Source organism: Cyanistes caeruleus, chromosome 21 (assembly GCF_971803275.1).
Source record: "Cyanistes caeruleus chromosome 21, bCyaCae1.hap1.1, whole genome shotgun sequence".
Lineage (NCBI taxonomy): Eukaryota > Metazoa > Chordata > Aves > Passeriformes > Paridae > Cyanistes > Cyanistes caeruleus.
The window spans coordinates 6,757,032-6,779,127 of NC_141721.1; the positions used below are offsets into that span (position 1 = coordinate 6,757,032).

A 22,096-nucleotide genomic window follows, 5' to 3' on the forward strand; every position below is an offset into this window, starting at 1 on the left:
ATTTTATTTTTGTTAAAACCCACATAACTAATTTCCCTTGGAATCTTTTGCAGGCGTCTGCTCTCAGTGTGTTTTGGCCTCACTGCCCAATGCTGGTTTTGAATCCCAGTCCCAGTGGTGGGAAGTTTTTAGAATGAATGCCAGTTGTATTTTTTTCTTCAATAGAATCACAGTGTCTGCCTGTGGGTTTTGAACAAATATCCTTGGTTTTATGTTTTGTTTGTAAGCAGCCAGGATCCAAAGGGTGTGTAGGCAACCACGGAGATTCGGCAGGGATGTAGCACTTCCCCTTTGTCAAAAATGGCTGCATTTTTATTTTTATTTTTTGTACCCTGGCATGCACCTCCCTGATGCTGCTGCTGTGCCTGCCTGGCTGTTCATCCCTGCCTTTGTATAGGGCTGTGGTGCAGGCACCCAAGGGAGGTGTGTGACAGCCCCAGCAGTGAGTAATTTAAAATCACACCTGGGGAGTGTGGAGTAGGAAACAATCCTGCCTGATGCCTCGGGGAGTGGATGTGTCTTCACTGCCTTGACTTTTCAGGTAGGCAAAATATATTTGCTTGCATTTGGTGCTGAATTCTCTGCCTCCACCGGTTCTGCTGTGGTCAGCCCCTCACAGCCATACATGTGTGTTACGCTGGCTCTGTTGTCCAGGTGCTTTTCAGTATTTCCATTACAAAATGTAGTTGCAGTAGCACTGAGTTGTCTGCAAAGTTGCTGTTATTTGGGGTTTTTTTGTTTGTTTGTTTTGTTTTGTTTTTTTAATACACCATTCACTGAGGAACTTCTAAGAACACACAGCTCCCTGGTGTCTCCAGTGAAGCAGTAAAACTGTAGCACTCATCAGCTGTACTTTTTATAGTTCCTTTAGTCTGCAGTTTTCTTAGTTCTTTTCCCTTTGATGTTGGTCACTGACTGAAAAGAAGTTTGAAGCCAGTTGGATAAGTAATAGCTGATAGATATTATAAAGTATTAGTAAAGAAATGGGAAGTGACTGTGTGGTGGTGGTATCAGCAAGAACACCCAGTGAGAACAGTTGATTCTGGTGTTGGGAAAAATCAGTATAAACTTGTCTTTTGCCTGCTATGGGAGAGGGAAGCAGAAATCCTGCAAACAGCTTTGTACCTGCATGAAGTTTCCATAACTGAAGAGCATCTATGTCTTAGGGGAGACATTATTTATTCCTTGGAATCCTGAGCTTTTAGAGCATGTGTTGGCCATGCAAACTCAGCTTTGCCATAAATCTGTGTTTTGGCAGTGCTTGTTCAAATGCCATATTATCCAGAAAGGAGTAGATAGGGGATTAAAGCAGAATCCTTTGCTATTTATGGATTCCCTTGGGGAATACATTGTAATATTCCTTTGAATGGGCTAAAAGATAACCACAACAACCTGAAGCTGCACTTGCTAAATCTTCCCTGTGGCCCTCCTGTAGATCTGCAGGGGTTATAGAGGGGGATATTTCAGCTTGCAGATCTGAAATAGCCTTGTTCTGGCTTTAACCATCTGCCACCTGCTGATTCCCTGGGATTCGGAACAGAAGCTGGGACTCTTGCTTATTTATTTATTTATTTTTACAAACAGCCTGGCTTTGGAGCTTTAAATCTCTCATAAGCAAGCACAGAGTTGAAAAACATTAATTTTGTACAGTCTGTGGAAGCATCTTCCGTGTAGAAGTTGTTCATCCTTTCCCCTTGGCTTTGGAACTGCCGTAACCAACGCGGGTCCTGCTTATCCTGGTGTCCCTTTTGGCACAGAAAAGGAGGAGCAGGCTGGGTGCCAGGCTGCCAGACAGAGTCTGGAAATGTTCAGCAAAGCTGCTGGCTCAGGCTGTACCGATGCCCTTCAGCAAACTGAGCAGCAAGAGCTTACCCGAGAAGGGCTTTTCTCATCCTTTTGAAGTTGTCAGTAATCCAAAGTGCCGCCAATTCTGTGCCCAGAATTTAAAGTGTCAGGCTTCAGCTCTGCCCAGTGGAGGGAGGAGCAGCTCAGCCTTCCTGGAGGAAGCACAGAAGACTCAATCCAGCTGTGTTAGAGCTACTGTAGAAGGTTCTGTGCAGGTGGACCTCTTCCTTTGGCTACTTCCTGGCCTGGCTGGGCACCTGGACACTCAGACCCCCCTTCCTTTGGTGTACAGTTTATAATGTGCAGAGCAAACGCCATAAACTTCATAACTTGAAGACAAAACGTTTCTGTGGGGTTGCAGCCTTACAGACTGGCTGGCTCTGGTTTGGTTTCTCCGAGTTTGGGAATTCCCTGGGTTTGGGTGCTTATCCCAGCTGCCCAACAAGGGGGCCAAGGTGTGCTCCTTTCTCACTCAGTGGTGGGGGAGAGCAGTGCAAAGACTGTGGAGTGCAGCTTTCTTTTGCAAAACTATAGGTTTTTATTAGGAGCAGCAGGTTTGTTCTTGGAGAAGAGAGCATCTGCTTCATGCAGGACTTCACGTGGCCCATTTCTGTGTGTGCTTACTGAGAAACAACAAAAATCAGGAGCAAACACATGGCCAGGGCTGCCTTCTCCTTTATGTGCCTGTTTAACTGAATAATATGCATGGCCTTGCCTTTGTGTTTACCTTAGGGTTTGTTATGACATTGAAGATGGATTTTTCTTGGCTCTTGCACACACAGCATGTAAAACCAACACAGCTCAGTGCACGGTCAGTGTGTGAACCCTAATGCAACCTGGGAACTTGGGCTGTACTTGGATGCACCCCATTGACAGCAGCTTTGATGATCCTAGTGGGTCCCTTCCAGCTCAGGATATTCCATGATTCTGTTCTATGATTCATTGCTCACACACTGGGAAGCTCATCTCTTCTCGTGCTTGTAGCCATTTGCACTGCTTGTCAAACACAGGGGCTTGTTTCAGATTGGTTTTTCTGGAAATAGGGATATCTGGGAGAAGAGAGACCTTTGAGGTATTTCTGTCTTCAGCTGTGGACTCGGTGAGCTCTTGGTAGCCATGGGGGAAGGAGTGTTTCTGCATCTGCAGCTGGTTTTGCTGTCTCTTTTTAGTACAAAAAAAATCCTCTTAATCTTGGGATGATTTTTGTACAGACTTTTCCTTCAGTTCTCAGTTTCTGAGCTCTTAGTTCTTACCTAGGGAATTGGAGGTTTTTTTCCTCATGTGCATCATAATTCCTGGGAGATTATATAATTTATCGATGCTGGCTTGTCAGGGGAAACTTGGAATAAAAGCCTTTGTAGTGTGCTGCTTAGCTGGCTGTATAAACATGAAAGCACCAGGTTTTTAACTGGCTCGCTCACATGGCTTTCCTCTGCAAAGCTTTAGCCAAAACACTCCTCTAGATAAAAGGATGCTGAGAAAGTCCAGGTCAGGCAGAGTTTGTCTGAGAAGGGATATAACATTGATCTTTGGTTTAGTTTAATTTCTTGTAACCTCTCAGTAAGAGCAGGGAATGAGGATAAATTGTTTTCATCTCTCGGTGGTCAAAGATTAAGACGGATGAGGCAGTGGATTGCCTGGAAGAAGCTGTTAAGTAAGAGCCTGGCTGTGACTCCTCTCTCTTGGATCTTGGATGAAGCTGACTTTGTGCTTCCTGCTTCCCAGGAGCACTTCCCCACACTCCTCCTTAAGTATCCGAGCTGCTGAGTGATTGCCTTGAGTTTTCTGAGGTCTTTGAACTAAAATAAACGAGAAGGGCTCTGGGAATGAGGCTTCCCATCGGTCACTTGCCTTTCACCTCTGAGCACAGGGCTTTGAACCAGGTGTGGCATTAAATGCACAGGGTTTGGTGCCCCTAAGGTCACATCCTGCTAAACCTCTCGTGGGTGATTGGGAGGCCACTGGCACCTTCTGCAATGCTCTCTGGATGTTTTCATTTTGTTAATAAGCATCTGAAGAAGATGCTGGTTGGATCTTGATGGGGGTTACAGGTCTGGGACCAGACTGATGGTCCCTTATGTTCTGCTCTGGATGCTCAAGCACCGATGGGGGAGGAATATTGGAGAAATAACCAAGTTTTGGGGCTCCCCAAGGTGCTGCAGTAGCTGGAGTTTTTGAAGCCCCAAGAGAATTGCCTACAAAACACATGGCTGCTGTTTGCTGCTGCTGGAACAGACAGCCACTGGTTGGCATCTTTCATGCTGTCACCAAATGGGGACCAAAGCTTGAAGTGGCATTTTTACCCTCTGTCCTCTGTACCCCAAGCCAAGGGTTTGGGGAGGAGAGGTGGTGGTGAGGCGGGACCCTGGACACTGGTTCATGGCAGGGTGGCTGCCTTCCTTCTTTTCCTGCCCTTTGATGTACTGTGGGATATGTAATGAGCATCTGCCCTCTAAGAGAAAACAGATTTGAGTTCTGAAGTTGAAAAAAGAGGGAGCAATTTTGTTTAATCATTTTCACACAGATCCACAGGCGTTTCTGTAAGAGCGAGCAGCATCTGGTTCAAGGGCAGCCTTGGCTGCTTTGAGCTCTCCTGCAGCTTCTGCACTCTCAGGCAGAGATTGATGTTCCAGATGCTGTTCTCAGCAATCACATCAATGACGTGCTTATTTAGACTTTTCATTTTTTAAAGGGAAATAAAAAAGTAGATTGCACTTTATAAGATCATTTGAAGTATCAAAGATCTGTGATGGGGTTTTGTTTTGTTTGTGTCCCAGATCAGGGCCCTGCAAATTCTTTCCCTGGTTTTGAACACAACTCAGAAATCAGGAGGTGAGCTGGCTGCATTGGTACCTGGGTATTCACCCATTCCCTCCCTTCAGCTTCTAGCCACTGCAAGAAATACAGGATTTTTTATTCCAAACACAGAATATTTGTTTTAAGGGGAAAATACTTAAATGCAGTAATGCCCCTGTGCCCTGCAAGCTGCACTGGCTGTCTTGGTGTGCGCTTTGGATTGTCTCCAAACTTGTTTGTGTATGTGGGAAAATTACTGAGTGATGGAGAAAGTGCTGGAAAGCTTTGGGGATTTGATTTAAATCTGATGAAAATCAAGGCTGCTGCCTGTTCTCCTCTGCCAGCACCCATTGGGGTGGCTGTAAAAAGAGCTGCTGTGAGTTTGTTGCTGTGGTTTTCCAAACCTAGGCTAATGATTTACCCATTTCCATCCACCCAGCATCAGTGTTGCCCTCCCAGAGCCCTGTGGTGTTTGGTGTGTGTTGCTTTTGGAGGATGTCACTTGCCAAAGTCCCTGGATTTGTCAGGAGCATTCCAGGAGTCCCATGGGAATGAGACTTCTGAACCACTGTCCCAGTCTTTATCTGCTGCCTTGGCAGATGAGCTTTAATTCTGGAGATCACAGAAGCTGCGGTTCCTTGGGAGGCTGAGGCAATGTCTGGCTCCTGGCACACCCTGGGGCTGTCCTGGGATGAAAGTCTCTGATGGTGATCAATGAAAGCTGCTCACCAAGAGGAGCAACAGCATCTTGTCCCTCTCAGGACAGGTTTGGCTGCTGGGCTGAACCCTGAATCCACACTTGGCTTCAGCTGACAGGAGCATGTGCTGCCTGAGCAGACCTGAGGTGTGGGCCAGGGTAGGTGTCACATGTTAATTTTCACCCCTCAGGTTCTGCTCACAGTGTGAGATACAGAAAAAAAATCCCACAAAGTAAGCCAGAATTAAGCCGCGGGTTTTGTTCTCATTAGTGTAAAATCAGAAAATCTGGTGTTTCTGATGCCTCTTAAGGAGAGAAGGAGAATTAACTCCCGGTGAATGTAAGCAGAGGATACTTAAAAGGCAAATTGTTCACATACTTTCTTTAAAATTTGCATGAGTGTAGCAAAAGGTCATCGCAACTGCAGTCTCCTCCTCAGATCCTGCCTGCCGGTGGCTGATTGCAAGAGCCTGTTGCTAAGTGTTCCTGGAAACAGAATAAAGATGAAGCAAGATAATTGAACAAGAGGAGGGAGAGGGAGAGGAGGGGAAAAGCTCGGAGCTCACAGCGGAACTGCAGGGCTGCCAAACGAGATGAGTGTGTTGGAGTTTGACTCGTGGCTGCATTCAATCAGTGCTGACCCCCAGGGGTGGGGAAGGGGTGACTGAGCCTGAAGCTTCATGGCAGATCCTTGGAAAAAGTCACTTGGACACAAGTGGATGATCTGCTTGCGTTTCCTGTGGCTCATCCAACTCCAGACATGTTGCTTCCTAGCCCTGAGGCTGGAGTGGGGATGGGAAGATAGACTGTGCTCCCACAGTGCTTTTCCTGGATAAAATCTCTGTTCTTGCACCATGGGTTTACCTACCCTGGAATCATCTTCTGGACAATTCAATAATCATGGAAAACAAGAGGGATAAAGCAAGAATGCAAGCAGACAAATCCAGAGCTTGACTAAGGCAGAAAGCCTTCAACTCCACATGACTTGAGGGGTGTTTTCTGTCAATCTCAAGTCAGGCTGCTCTCTGAGGAAACAACTGATGGTGGTTTTGTATGTTGCAGAATCAAATAAACCCCAGTGCAGCTCCTTTTTATTGCTGAAAAGACAAGGAAGCAAAACTTCCTGCTTAACTTTGGTCTTTCTATAGTTGAAGCTCTTGTAAAAACACCAGGCTTTCTCCAACTCTGTGAATCTATTTCCTGGAAATGGTTTTACTGTTTCTGTAGTGATTTTTATCATCCCAGAGCATTTTACAAACTGAATATAGTAACAGTTGAAATACAGCCCCATCTGAGGAGATTCGCTGCCAGCGCACAGAAGTTTCAACATCTTGTAAAAGAACACACAATTTGCTTTTTCTTTTGTACAGCATCTCCCTTCTCACCAAAAACATGAGGAAGCCCTCCTGCCACCCAACCCTCTGTGTCACCTCCTGCTTTGCTCTTCACTCAGAGACTCAGTGGCAGAGCTGGTGCCAGGTATCCTTGGCTCTCTGAATCCTGCGGTCTCCGAGCCTCCCCCTCCAGCTGGGGCTGGCTGTCAGCAGAGGGAATTAATACTCTGCATCTTATCTGACATTTTGAACACCCCCGTGGGATTCATGTTTCATCAGTTCCTGGCAGCAGCTCCTTGTTTCTCCAGGACTGTCTGTGCCTGTTTGTGGTGGCAGGAGGGACGTGGTGGCCAAGGCTCTCTCACCAGTGTCCTGCCATCATCCATATGCTGACTACAGGCTCTTGGCTCTTTGGGAAAGTGTATTTTCTGACTTTAATCAGTGGAGCTTTTGACCTTGCTACTGATTTTTCAGTGTTTGTGCTCATCTTCCTTATTGGTTTGGCTGTTGCACAATGCCTTAAAATGAAGAAGAGGGAATTGCAGGCTGCTGTCCCATTCCTCCCCGGTCGATGGCTCTGGAGCTGGGAGCCTCCTGTGGCTCAGCGCTGATTTCAGGGATGGATCAGGTTCCCATTCTTGCCCTGCACCTGGCCCACCATGTGTGTGTGATAAACCCCTCAGCCTTTTCTACTGACCCCACACTGGTTGTCCCTCCCCTTCCTTTGTGCCCAGCCCACGCCAGGACTCTGCTCTTTCCCCTGTCCCTCCCTTCCCTGTTCCCCAGCTTTGCTGGAGCACAGTGGGATGGAAAAGCTGCTCTGCAAAAGGAGTGGGTGAAGAAAAGGCTTCTCCAACTTCTGACCTGCTGGTTTGTGCTGCAGTTGAGGTGTTGGTGTGTCTGAGCTCGGGGCAGCTTTGTTCTGCCCTGGTTTTTAATGTGTCCTGGTGATTAATTGCAAATGTGGGACTCTCAGTGGCATTTTCCCATTTAGAGATCATTGGTTGGGGCAGGTTTACATTTCCAGCACTGTTAGTTTGGGGAGCAGGAGGGAGAGAAGTGCTCAGCTGGAGAGCATTTTCCAGCAGCCTGTGTTACATCTGTCCTGCCCATGTCACACCCCACTTGGATGCTCTTCCCTGCAGGGCACCCAGTGCTGGCTCAGGCCAGCGTGGCTCTGGGGCTCAGCTATGCTGGTGAAGTGTGACAGGAGGACACAGAGGCGTTGAAAACACATCATCATCATCATCAGGATGGACTTGGGGCTCCAAAGGAGAGGTCCCCATGAGTGCTGTAGCAGCTCTGGGTCAGCACAGGCTGTGGGATCCCTTCCACCCCAAGAGCTGAGGAGGAGCAGGATAACTCAGAGCTGTCCCTGGCAGGGCTTGCTCTTTCCAGCTGGATCTGGAGAGCACCTGGCTCTGGTTAGTTGCTGGCAAATTTTGATCTGTGGTTACAGAGCGAATCCCTTGAGCTGTGCCGCCCTCCCGAGCTGTGTGCGGAGCCTGTTGCATGCAAAGCCCAGAGCTGCCCCCGCAGCCAGGGCTGTGGTTGTGGCCTTTGTAGCTCTGCAGCTGTGTAACCTTTGCATGAAAATCCTCCTTGGCTTGCAAACCAGGAGTGCTGCCAGATGAGATTCAATGCTGTCTGCTCTGAGACACCGAGATGGATGCAGATGTAGGGAGGACCAGACCAACCAGTGCACCCTCTCCTGAGGTCAGCTGGAGAAAAGTGGCTGCTTTTGAACAGTCTGAGTGTTTGCAGTGATGTGAGGGCTGTGTTGAGTGGAGGTTTTTGTAAGGAAGCATCACAGTGATGAGATGGATGAGCTATTGCATTTCAAAAGCAAATTTCCCATCCACCCAGTGTGTACCTCAGCAGCAGTGGGCACAAGAGGATATTTGAGATCTCTTGATAATTTTACAGGAATCTTTTGTGTAGCTGGTCTGGGGGATGTCCTGGTGCTGGCTTGTCACTGTTTGGGAGGCTCCTGGCTTCGAATTCCTGGAGCCCTCACTCCCCAGGGTGTGTGACGGTGGTAACAAATACTCCATTGTTTTCCAGGATTTTGTTGGTCTGATTGTGTAAGGTTCCCTCTCGGATTAACCACTGAAAACAAAACAGAAACCCCACTAATACCTCATTGTGTGCATTAAACAAAACAAAACAAAAAACCAAATCCCGATTTCCCTGCTGATTTAAAAGGCTTTTGTGTTTGGTGGGAACTCTGTCTAAACTCAAGGCTTTTCAGAAGTGTTTGTTTCTTAATGATCCGGGATTGCAAGGTGTTTGACCTTGAGATTACTGCCAGCACTCAAGTGAACAGTAGCAGCAAAGGCAGTGGGTAGGAAACCCATGTTCTGGCAGCTGTCCCACTTCCAGTGACAGATGAGACATGGGACCAAGGGAGACCCTGAACTCCAATTCAACATCCCAGACTCCCATCCCACCCCTTGTCTTTCCTATAAACTGATGGAAAAATATCCCTTTCCCATAGAGAGACAGAAATTATTATTTTTTCTTATCGCCTTTGTGTTTACATAGCTATTTCTTACTCAGCATTAGTCATTTGGGGGCATAATTTATTGGGGCCATGGATGATACACTTCTACACATCTTAAATTTTTCCCACATACACTTTTAACTCCCGCTGCTCTCACTGCTTTTTGTGTATTTGCAGAAAGAAAAAATGTTTATTAAATACCTTGCTCATGTGCAAGCCCCGTTTTAAGAGGTGAAACAAGATGTGGACATAGAGGAAAAAAACCCCATTTATTTGAAATACATGGAGACATATTTCCTAGTCCTGGGTACAATCCTGCATCTTTAAATTCTGCATCATCTTTGGCTATTGAATACAATGTGAGAAACACTTGAAAAAAAAAATATTTATGAAAAGCATCCTCATAGTGTTGATAGAGCAGCCTGTCTGGTGGCATCCTCCCTGCTTGATTTCCTGCCTGTTTTGTTATCTGTATGTTTAGTCAAATGCTGCTTCCTCCTGATCCTGAGATCAAATCAAGCTGCCATCGCAGCACCCCTTTGAAACCTGCACATGTAAAACAACCGGGCTAGCTCGTGTCTGCTGCGGGCCCTGGGGCTTTGCTCTCCATACATCATGTTAACTGCTCTTCAGCTCTGCTCAAATTAAATGTTTTCCTATCAGATGTGGGCTGCGGAGGATCCAGCCTGTCAGCCTGGGTGTGTGTCAGGGGGAGAGGAGGCAGCTTGTGCTCGGAGCCAGCCACATGCTGCCCTGTCCTCAGGTAAAACACTCAGCTCACAGTGCCTGGGATGGCACAGCCTGGGAAATTGCAAAGAGTAACAGCCAGCATTGGGGAAACAGGGTGCTGAGGGAAGAAGATGGGAAGAAACGCCAGGACATGAGGTTGGGCTGGCCCAGATCCCTCATCCCAGGTCTTTGGCTGAGGAGCTCCTCAGGGGAACAAAGAGCAGCCCTCAGCCGCTGTGCCAGAAACTCACGGAGAGGATTTCCTTCCCCTTTGCCTCCAAACCTGCGGCTGCTGTGTTCCCTGATCAGGAGGAACAAAAGCCCAGGATCCCCCTTGTCCCCCCAGCAGCTGTGGGGTGATGTGGGCAGCCACCAGCTGGATCGTGCTGTGCCAGTCTCCCACCACAGAGCTGCAGCGAGGAGAGGTTGGAAGTGACAAGCAGAACTTTTGGGTTGATTTTTTTAGATTTTTGCTTGCACTGAGTCGTATTGCTGGAATGTCCACAGCAGGTGCTGCCAGGCTGTGAGTGCCAGGGGAAATTGGTGCTGAGATTGGTTTTAACTGGGCTTTCAGCCATTGCAGGCAGCGTGCACATGGAGGGGAATGATGGGGTCCGTGTGTGCCCTGCACTGTCCGTCTCAGCTGTTCACATCAATCTTGTTTATTACACTTCCAAATCCTCCCTTCTCAGCTCATTAACGTTCCCGGAGCAGACATCTCTCTCACCATTGTATTTTGTAATTAGATTTTGATTTGCTTTCAGAGAGAAGCAGCAGCACAATGGACATTAATTTATCCCAAGCCTCGCTCGATCTCCTCCGTGTCATGGGGTCAGACCTTGGCATGCACCATCTGGTCTCCCCCCACTACTTGGCTGTGTGTTGTTCCCTCCCTGTGTTCCCCTTCTGCTCAGGGGCTTCCCTGATGCACGAAGGAAAAGAAGCAGTGAGGGAGGGCTGGAAGAGGAGCTTTTGCCCAAGCTGAGCTTGAATTGCAAGGACAGGCATGAACTAGATTTGAATCGACAGGGAGAGGGAGCAGCCTGTTGTCTGCAGAGCCTGGGTGGCCCCTGGTGCTTGTAAACCCTTTAAGGCACAATGTAAAAGCTGTAGTTTAATGCTGACAGTGAGAGAGGGGTGCTGGAGCACTGGGAATGACCATGGCTACCTCAGCCTGGAGCTGCTCTGTGAGACAGAGCTGGGCATTGAGTTCTGCTGGTCCCTGCAGCTCTGGACCAAGGGCACTTTTCCACCTGAGTGCTGCTCGTGTGTTCCTCAGACAGACTTCATGTTTCAGCCTGTGGCTCTTGAGTGAGAGACCAGCAAGAGCTGAGCCCATGCTGTAATGGAAACCCCTCTGTGCTCTCATATGGTCACTCGTGGGGCTGTTGGAAGGTGGGATCTTTCCAGTGCCTCACCAGAATTTACCAGAGCTTTGGGGGTATTGCCTCTAAGAGTCAATTTTTACAAAAATGGCTTTACATTTGCTTTAGTACAAAGCAACACCTATCCACAGCAGGAATATGTTCATTTATTGCTGCCTTTGAGTATTTAAACTGGCTTTGTCTTCTCTCGTTGGTTGGGTGGAGGTGTGGGATGCAAGATGAGTAGAGACCATGCCTGCCTCTGTATCCCTGGGCAGAGTCAGCTCCGTAAGCTATGGAAGAGGGAAGCATGAGAGCTTTCATGGTCCTGTTTCACACAACAGCAGAGAAATGCAGCCCCCAAGGAGGGTGGGAGGACCACTTTCCCAGCAGTCAGGGCTCAGTGTGCTGCAGGCAGTTGTGCTTTATCTCTGCCAGCATTCACCGCTGCAGCTCAGGATTTATGTGAGCGAGTGAACGCGACCAGGACTGATAAATCAATCAGCAGAACCAAAAATAGCACCCAGCAGCTGTTGGAAGTGGGGGATCCCTTCCCCACCAGAATGAGTGGAGCAGGAGGGGATTTCATCCGCCCTGGCCTGGTGCCAGCCCTGTGCAGAAACAGCCGTGGGCTGCTGGGGAGACCTCTCATCTGACACCTTTATCTGGAAAAATTGCTGTGGCTGTCTGCAAACGTCTCCCCAGCCTCTCAGCCAGGAATTCCCAGTCATCAGGATGAGGGGAGCCAGCAGTGGTGGGGAGAGCAGCCTTGTGCTGCTGCATGGTTGATGTCTGGGGATCACCTCACCTCTCAGATCATGAGTGATCTCTGAAAGCCTCTCACAGCTGGCTGTGCATGGAGTCATGGAGGGAGCCCACGGAGTTTGTGGTTTCCAGGACATCGTGGTGATGCTTTTGTGCAGGGATAAAGTTACCAGAGGAATCTGGTGACTCTGTTTTTTCCACTGGACAGCTGCTCTAAACCACCTGCAGAGGAGCCAGGGAAGTTTCTGTAAGGCTGCTCAGCCTGCACAGAGTCTTGTGAGGGGCTGTATTTCCTCACTCCTTCTCCATTGGGTGTCCTGGGGTGAGCAGTGACTGTAGCAGGCCTGAACCAGGAGCGAAGGGCACTGCAAGAGGATCAGCTGCTTTCTGGCTGAATAGTCCGCAGATTATTTTCACATCTGTGTTAGCTTTGGCTTGATCCCACAGATTTGCAACAGCTGTTGGGAAGCGGAGCAGAGATCCCCTCTTTAAATGGATGATCAAATCCTTAGAGTGTGTGGAGTATGTTATTTCTGTGTCATCTCTTCACAGCGGGAAAAACAGCTTTTCAGAGTTGCTGAGGCAGCACTCTGCCCTGCTGCCTGAGCTATCATCCCATCAGCCTGTGGTCTCACAGCAAGTTGTAATTTGCTTTCTGCATCCCACACCCAGCCTGACACAGAATCCTTTGTGAGGTGTGTGGTTGTGCAGGTACCCATACCAGGGATGCCTTTTTTCTCCTGGATTTCCCTTTCTGCATGGACCACAACCAGTGGGTGTAAGCTGAGCTTGTCCCCTTTGCAGAACCTTCACATAGGCAAATCCTTGGCATTTTACCCTGAGAAAAGCTAACTAGCACAATGGTTTGCCACAAGACAGGTTGGGTCATCCAGTGGTTTTAGGTGGAGATCAGATGTCCTTGCTGGAAGCTGTAGTTTAGGTGCAAAATAGTGGCACAGCGTGGGAATCCCGTAGGGAGCTGTCTTCAGCTTGGCTAGAATGAACCAGCCCATTTCCTATCAAGGTTCTACTCTTTCAGGTCAGACCTGCAGTAAAAGGAGCCATCAGGCTTCCTCCCAAATGTCTGACAGGCTCTGGAAAGGCTGGAGTTTGGCTGATGAGGGCCAGGCTGGTGGGAATTGTGGTAGATCCTGGCACTCCTCCTGCAGCACGTGCTTTTCTCATTCCCCATCAGCTTTCCTGGCGCACAGGGGAGTCATCAAACCAAACTGCTCCCACTTTAAAAAGCACATTCCTGGGTAGAATTAATATGGTTAATGCATCGAGACTGCTAACTTCCAATTCAAGGCTTTTATAGTAGGCTTCAAATGACAATCCAGTTCCAGTGGGTTTATATGCAGTTGTTGTGTTTGTTCATTGGTGTTGTGTGATGTGTTTCAGTGATAACCTGGGCAGCAAATCTGTTACAAATAGGAAATGCTGCTCAGCCCATATGAGGCTCTGAAACTTTGTTTGGTGTTACCTGGGCCTGGTGGGTTGTGTCTGGGAGCTTTTGCACAGGTGCAGGATAAAACCTTTCCATTTGAATTGCTTTTTCCTCATTCACCCACGGTGTAACTGAGCATGATATGATGTTTCTTAGGTTCACGTTTTCAGAGCTCAGTGATGGACATGCTCCCCCAGCAGCAACAGGTGTCACATTGACCTCTTGATGCTTTTTGACCCTTTTGACACACACCTGGCTTCATGCATGCTTGAGACATTCTCCTATGGACTCTGACTGATGAGTGAGAAGTGGCAACTCCTGATTTCATGGGAGCAGAGTGTATGATTTGTATGCTGCCTGTGCCATCGATGTCTAGGAAGCCAAGAGCAGTGCCTGCAGTTTGGGTCCAGTGGGGCCTGGTGTACACATCCTGAGAAGACCCAGAACCAGCTGTTGGCAAAAGCTGCCACATGTGCTGGAGCTCGTAGACTGCCTGGAGCCAGCCATGCCACGCTGCATGTGCTTTGAGCAGGTTTGGTTTGCTGTTATCCCCTTATCTGGGTGTTCCAGCCCCATCCCTCTGAGCACAGCCAGTCCATGCAGCCTCTTGGCTCCAAAGTGCAGACCCTGCTGCTTCCCCAGCCAAGCAAAACTGCCAGGACCCACCGTGATGCCCCGGGGGAGCTGCTTCTGTATACAAAGGACTTGGCAAAAATGAAGTGTAATGTAAGCAACTATTTAAAGAGAACGATCCGATTGCTAGTTGTAATTTCCTTATTGTTTGCAGCACCCTGTTAAATGCTTGTGATCCTTATAAAGGGCTTTCCCCCACCCTTTAAACTTCACAGAAGTGGATTTTACCTTCTGTGGTTTGAACACCGTCATTGTGAGGGGGCTGGTTTGCACTGAGTACGGTTTCTTTATTATTTTCATGCCCAAAGCCATTTGGTTTGTGAATCCATTAATATGTCTGCTGGAAATGGAAGGTTGGTGGGTAGGACACAAAACCTTTCTCTACATCCCCAGATCATTCCCATCTCGGGAAATGGGATTGCCTCTCTTTGCAGGCCAGGGGCAGCAGTCTGAAGAGTTCTTCCTCTGGGAACACGAGGGTGCAGTTTCTCTGTGAGGTACTGGTGGAAGGAGCAGCACATTTTGTGATGGTTTCTCTGGCTCTCATACTGGCTGACACTGGTGGGCCCCTTCTGTGCTTCTCCAGTGTCAGACTTTTATTCTCCAAACTGGAGTATGTTGTAAACACACAGAGCCTGAGGGGCTTTGCAGAGCACAGCTTGATGTTAGGGAAGGTGGAGATTTCCTTCCCCATTTGACTCTTGGTTATGGTTTGGCTTTTGTTTGAGAGTTTGATAATTCACCACTGGGCAGTTTGGGTTGAAATACTTGGAGAAATGTAAGGAAAATGAGGTGATGGCAGCAGCTCCTCCGTGCATGGTGGGGAGAATGGCTCTGCCAGCAGCAGTTGTGCTCCTGTTCCTCTCCTCATCCCAGCCAGCTTCTGTGCATGAGTTAAGCTCTAAATTATCCTGTGCCAGAGGTGTATCCTGGGGAACATGAGCCCACGAGTGTGTGACACCCAGAGGGCTCTGTCACCAATGTGCAGAGCTGAGCTCACTGTGAAACATAGCAGACGGGCCCATCCAGACTGGGATGCCCAAAATGTGACCATCAGCCTTCAAAGCTGGCAGTGCAGGATGGATGAGCTGGGCTTCCAGGCTGATGTCAAAGCCCTTAATCAGCTCCTGGGAACAAACCCGGGAAGCCCCAGTTGCAGAAGAGTAATTTTTTTGTGTGTTGGCCTTTGTGCTCAGCCTAGCAGTGTCTTGGCAGGGGTTGCTGGTTTGTTTAATGAACATGGAAGTGGGAGGGGAGGAAACAGCCAGGGAAGCATTACAAATTGCTTCAGAGCAGTGGCATTGAAAGTATTTGTGCTTACCACGTCTTCTAAACAAAGAGCTCAAAGCATGGCAAATATTATCCACATTTTACTTGCAAAGAGGTAAAAGCAGGAGGAGGAGAAGCTTTGCCTGTGCTCATGAGCAAGCCCACAGCAGGTGTGAGACACACAGGGGTCTCACCTGAGATCTTGAGGGGATGGTGGTGGTGGTGAGGGTCTCTCTGGGAGCTGGCCCAGCAGCTCTCACATTCCTTCACACTCATCCCTGAAGCACCAGCTCTGTTTCTCTGCTCACCTCTGACCTCTGCTCTGAAAGATGCTAATGCTCCAAAATCTTCCTCTTCACACAGCCAAGTCTACCTTCCTTATCTCCCATTCCAATCTCTTTTGCAGCTGAAGCTGTGGAACAAGTACAGAGTCTCCAACATTCCTTCCCTAATATTTATCGATGCCTCCACTGGGAAGGTGGTTTGCAGGAACGGCCTCCTGGTCATCCGAGATGACCCTGAAGGTAAGACCTGGAGTCCTCTGTGCCACAGAAACATGGACACACAGCTGCCTTTTCATCTCAGTTCATTTGGAATGGCCTGGGGGAGTGGGAACAAAGAACTATTGTTGTACTTAACTATTCAAAGCACTGTGCTATTTTCGGCATAAAATTTTCTGCATCATTCCTGCCAGATCTTGTGTTTTGGTTTTGCTTACTGAAAAGAACAAAGAATTTCCCTCCAGGATTTTTGTCTGGAGTGCTAATGAGGAAAAGGTTAGGCTAACTGAAACACGAAGGTTGGATTTTTCCCTAATGGAGGCACATGGACAGACAGACTGAGGGCCCAGACCTTCCATAACTTGGGAGCAGAATCCTTCCAGAATACTGAGTGGGATTTTTATCACTGACATCACACTCAGGTTAATGCATTTCCCATTATTTAGAAATTAAACAGAAAAACGTTACTATTCTTCCTTGCTGAGGTTTGCTGTGCTGGGAGTTGGTGTTAAATCTATCTTCCTGCAATTTGGAAAAACCCATATGAGCCAAATTGGAAAGAAAAAAAACCACCAAATGTGCCCTTACTCACAGACCCTGCAGACCCATCAGTCATCTGCTGTCGTTGTCCATCCATTTCTTTTATTACTGGCTCATTGTTTCGTGGTGCAGTAAATACTGACAGAGTCTTTAATTCAGTGGCAGGAGCTGTACAGCAGGAACATGTTGTGGCCTGAGCCATCTGTGATGTTTCCTCCTCTCTGGCTGAACACATGTATTGGCTGCTCTGGGAGCTGGCAGCAGATGATTCAGAGCATGTTTGTGTGTACACACACAGCTTGCTTTGGGGTGCAGAGGGTTAGTGTAAGATATATATAGAGATATATGGATATAAAATACCATCTTTTACATATATACCTAAGGTTTATAAATAAAGCCATGTATGGATATGGGTAAAAATATATGATTAGTACCAGCATAAAGGACAGATTCTGACTGCATTCCTGAGCATGTACCACCTTGCCCTCTCTTGCTAAAGTAAACACTGTTGATAAGGAAAAGATGCCTCATCAGGCGCAAAACCAGAGCAGGCTTTGCCAAGCTGAAGGTGCTGTGGCTTGGGTGCAGCCTGCCTGGGACAAAGAGCTGACCCTAGCTGCAGTGCAGAGCTTGGCTTCCTCACCTCAAGGCAGGGGTGTGGTGGTGCCTGACAGCTGAGGTGTTCTGCATCCTCCTTGCATGGGAATAAACCCCAGGAAGGTTCCTCAGACAGGATCCCCTGTATCCTGAAGATGGGATGTTTTTTCTAGTGGAATTTTCTGAAACTGTAAAAGCTGCATGCACATGTTACTGTCTTGTGTCTTTCCACCCCTATCCCGACCCCTCCCCAGGTCTGGAGTTCCCCTGGGGGCCAAAACCCTTCAGTGAAGTTGTTGCTGGGCCTCTGCTAAGGAACAATGGGCAGACACTGGACAGCAGTGCCTTGGAGGGCTCTCATGTCGGAGTCTATTTCTCGGCACACTGGGTGAGTAGGAGCTGCTGTGCAGAGCAGTTGGAGTGGGCTCATGGAGAGTAAAAACCCCAGGCTGGTTGGTGATAAAGAATTTAAGATTCTTTGATTATCAGCATTGCATTGGCCCGTCATCCTCAGCTGGCCCTGTAAGGGGGATAGTGGTCAGATTTCAAAAATGGAACAGGTCTTGTTGGTAACTCTACAGACCATAAACCCCAGCCACGTTCAGGCACTGCAGCAAAGATGAGGTCACACCATTTCATGGTCACTGGGTCACCTGGCCCTGCTGGGTGTGGGTCTGGTCCTGAGGAGGAGACAATGTCCTCCTTGTGCTTGTGTTTTGCAGTGCCCGCCATGCCGAAGCCTCACGAGGGTGCTGGTGGAGTCCTACCGGAAAATCAAGGAGGCAGGCCAGAAGTTTGAGATCCTCTTTGTTAGTGCAGACAGGTGAGGCAGCACTGACACCCTGTGCAGGCAGAGCAGGTTGGCTCTGGTATCAGAAAGGCTGCCTGAGTCCTTTCCCTCAGCCCTGTGAGGAAGTGCAAGAGCAGGTCTGTGCTTCACTTTGTGTCTTGTGGCTCTGGGGTCTGAAGGATGCTCAAGCTGCTGCTGTCACCATTCAGATGCCCTGGAGAATTTGAAATATTTTACAGGGGAGAAATACACTGTGGACTTCTTCATGAAGGACTGAGAGCTTTAAATTTGGTCTAACTCTCCCAGCTGATGGGTTTTGGTGGGAGGGATAAAGGGCTTTGCAGGCCAGGTTTTTATGAGAAAGAGACTGGCAAGTGGAGGGCTCTGCAGGCCATGCCCTGTTCCCCTTGCACAGGTCAGAGGACTCCTTCAAGCAGTACTTCAGTGAGATGCCCTGGGTGGCTGTGCCATACGCTGATGAGGCCAGACGGTCACGCCTGAACCGACTCTACGGCATCCAAGGTAGGAAAGGCCACACTGAGGCACAGATCTCCTTCCCACCCCCCCTTTTGCTGGGTATTTGTAATGTCTCCTCTTGTTTAACTAAACCAAGAAAAACAGCAATGCACAGTCCCTCAGGCAGAGCTGCTTCATGTTTCTGCTTTCCACAAACTCACATTCCTACCACCTGCCAGGCAGGCTGTTAGTTGAAACAAGACTTCCATAAACAACCTAATTCTTCCTGGAAACTTGGAAGCTGTTTTTGGCTTGGATGTTTTTTGTCTAATTACTGATTTATTTATTTTTTGCTATTTCTTGAAGGTTTAAATTTCATTTTCTTGCTGGTTTATGTAATGCAAAGGCAGGCCATGGTTCTGTGCAGGGGCTGAGGAAGATGGCATCTGGTTTATGTTAGTGACATGAATTACAAAGGAGAGAGTGTTTGATGTAAACCATGGCTTTGCTTTTACTGTACGTGCCAGTGCCAGAATTCCAGCAGCCCTGACTGCTCATAGGGGCAGGGAGAGACTCTGTGTGTCTGGGTGGCTTCAAAGAGTCACAAAGATGATAAAAGCTCACAGCAGCTTTCCTGGGGGCTGGCACCTTGTTCCTGCAGGGGACAAACCGCAGCACAGAGCTGTGCAAGGTGACTGGGTGGTGAGGAGATCGTGTGTGTGTACAAATAGTTTCTCCCTGTGGTTAAAGGGTCTCGCTGCAATGTGGCTTTTCCTCATCTGTTTCTGTGTGATGTCATAGAGTCAGAGAATATGCTGAGTTGGAAGGGACCCATCAGGATCACAGATCCAACTCCTGGCCCTGTGTCGGGCACCCAACAATCCAACCCTGTGCCTGAAAGCTTTTTCCCAACACTTCTTGAGCTCAGACAGGTTTGGTGCTATGAAAACTTCCCCAGGGAGCTTCTTTCAGTGCTCAACCACCCTCTGGGTGAAAAAAGTTTTCCTGATATCCAACCTAAACCTCCTCTGATTCAACTTTATGTTGTCCAGGTGGGTGCAGGTTGGCAAAACATTAATGTGATCTGCAGGGAAGGAGGAGTGTTGCCAAAGGTGGCTGAGGGCTTGGGAAGAGTGATAGGAGAAATAATCCTTCCTTGGAGTCCTCTCCAAACACCCCTTCTGGCCTGAGCTCAGGTGCTGCCACTCAGTTCTGTTCCTTGACCTTAGCCCAAGAATAACCATTTGCCTGCTTTAAATAGCCATCAGTTTTGCTGCTTAATGACCTTCCCATGAGGTGAGAGCTTTCCAAATTCATCTGTCTTTTCCCCAGCCCACTCACAACCCTCTCCAGTGCTGGTTTCAGCAGAGCACTGCAGGACTGCAGCCAGTTTCTCTGGGACTTTTCTGTAAATAAGGTGTCCAGACATGGATACTTGAGCACCAGGCATGCTGTAGTCAGGGAAACAGTTACAGCAGCTTTCCCTCCAACTCCAGCCACTGCCTTCTTAAAGGTATCTCTCTTTGTTGTGTGCTGACCTGAAAATGTAAATATTGGCTGTTCCCCTGCAGCCCAGTCCCCTCCTCTGCCCAAGTAGCTCCCATGTTATCCCTGAATTTCAGCTCCATGCAGACTTTGGGTCTGCCTGCCTGTTTGCAGTTAGGCTTTTCCCACCAGCTGGGACAAAAGCTTCCTGCAAACAGAGCTGGATGTCATGGGCTCTGCTCATCATCACGTGTGGTTATTCCACCTAAATGAAAAATCAGATCTGTGTAACCACATCTACATTTCCTCACATTCATGGTTCTGATGCTGCCTCTCTGAAAGCTGTCTTTGGAGCTGCACCTGTGATCAGTGAGTGTCCAGGTTACCATCCTAGTGCTTGTGCTGTGAGCACAACAGGTTTCCCTCTGTTTTTTGAAAGCTGGGTACTGGAACAACAGAAGAGTTTGTCTTCCCTGTCTGCTTTAAGTTCCTGAGTGGAGGAAAGCAGCAAGAGAGTCAAACCTCTTGTTGTTTTAGTCCCATGTTGGCCCCTGCAACTTTTAAAAACTCAGTATAAAATGCAAGTTGAGTTATAGGCCTTTATTTGGGTTTACTTGAATGCCTCTATTCATAACTCATGTGCAGTCAGAGGCTGTACCATACCACCTCTAGTAAATTGCTTCTGGGTGCAGTGCTGTTCTGAGAAAGAGTCATGTCTTGTGTTGTGGCTGCTTAGAAATAATTCCCCTTTGTGCAGGCAGCTCCCAGTCCTGCCTTGGGTGAAGTCCCCTGGTCTTAGCTCTCCTTCCAGCAGGATGGGGAGCAGTGATAAACTTGATGCTTTGATAGGAGTCACCCCTTGTTGTTGTTGTGTATCTCATGGGATCCCTGAGTTCCCCAGTATTCTCCTGGGCTCCGTGGTGTCTCTGCAATTTGCAATGCATTCTGAAAACTGTTGTTTCTCCCCTTCCCCATGCTTTAACCCAGACACCCACAGATCACCCTCACAGCATGGAAGTCACTGCTACAGGAGATTTCTGGAGCTTTCTTATGAAAGAAGTGAAAAAACAGCAGTAAAATGCACCACCTGTGCTGTGGTTGGTGTGGGGTTTGCTTCATGTAGATTGTGATTACTTACCCAACAGACTTCATGCAGATGAGATTTCAATGTTGGGTCTGGGTTTTAATGTATAAATATGTAAATGCCTTGCCAGGTTTGGTAACAAACCATTTGGCCCCTGTGTTTTCATAAAATGCTGGCCCTGTGGGAGCCAAATCCATTTTCTAGCGCATAAAATCCAACCAAGGCTGTCTATGCTAATTCTCATCCAAGCTTATACAATATTCATTGCAGTGTCTGATATCTGATTCTTCTTGATAAGTAAATTCTGGTGTTATGACTTAAGGCAATTACCAAATCCCCCAAAAGGCACTAAAATAACAAATAGTGGCTGGAACGAGTAGGGAGAGGGATTTATTTGGGTTAGCAGGTGTGAATAACGTTAAGGATGGTTTCCCTGGTCCTGCAGGTCTGTGTCCCCTGAAAACAGGGTGTGTCTTTTAGGGAAGTAGTCACAAAGAGCACCTGGGAAGACGGGGATGTAAATTATCTTTAAAAATATTCTGTTTTCTGATTCAGTTTTGCATTTGCAGTTGGAGGTTTAATGGCTGGGTACTGGGGGGGGGATGTCATCTGCATATGCAAATTAGGTGAAGTCTAAAGGAATGCTTTGAATAGTGGATTAAATCCTTGATAGCTGCAGAATCCCAGTGATCTGTGCCTAAATTGGGCCCTTAATTTTCCCAGATCAGCCAAGTTTATTTGAAACCTCTGCTTGGGAGTGCTGGTTGCTCAGGCTGGCTGATGACCTGAGAAGTTTGCCCCTGGTGTATGATGGATGGAAAATCGGGCGTTTGGGGTGGGGCTGGCAATCGTAAAAGGATGGAGATCCCAATCCTTGGTGCTGCTGAGCTTCTCCCGGTGTCAGGAGCACTTGGTGCCTGTAAGGGCAGGGCTAGCTGAGATTTCCCAATTCCTTCCAGTCTGTTTAACCCATCCCTGCCCTGCGGCTACGTTGAATTACCAGCAGGTAATGAATAAGCCTTTTTGTGATACAAAATGGTTTTCCTGGCGTACCCTAAGGATCAGCAAGCTCAGGCATTGGGCGGGTTCCTGCACTGCTGCTTAGCTCCGGCCCCAGCGCAGGCAGGAATGAGCTGGGCTGGAATGACGGGAATGCGGCCGCTGGCCTGGAGCTGCAGGCAGGCTGGGACACACATTTGGCCGTGTATTTCCTAGAGAAATGCCTCGAATTCAGAGGGTTTGTGAGTAACCCACTGTTGGAC

At 48.1% G+C, this 22,096-nt stretch overlaps 1 protein-coding gene across 1 annotated transcript in view; it reads left to right on the forward strand.

The window, feature by feature from the left end:
* The window catches only part of NXN (nucleoredoxin), a 46,732-nt gene that overhangs the window by 17,403 nt on the left and 7,233 nt on the right, over positions 1-22,096 (forward strand). The window contains exons 2-5 of the mRNA XM_086859718.1: positions 15,789-15,906; positions 17,274-17,407; positions 17,742-17,842; positions 18,225-18,331. Coding sequence (XP_086715844.1) covers positions 15,789-15,906; positions 17,274-17,407; positions 17,742-17,842; positions 18,225-18,331 — 460 coding nt within the window. The remainder of the gene's footprint in view (positions 1-15,788; positions 15,907-17,273; positions 17,408-17,741; positions 17,843-18,224; positions 18,332-22,096) is intronic.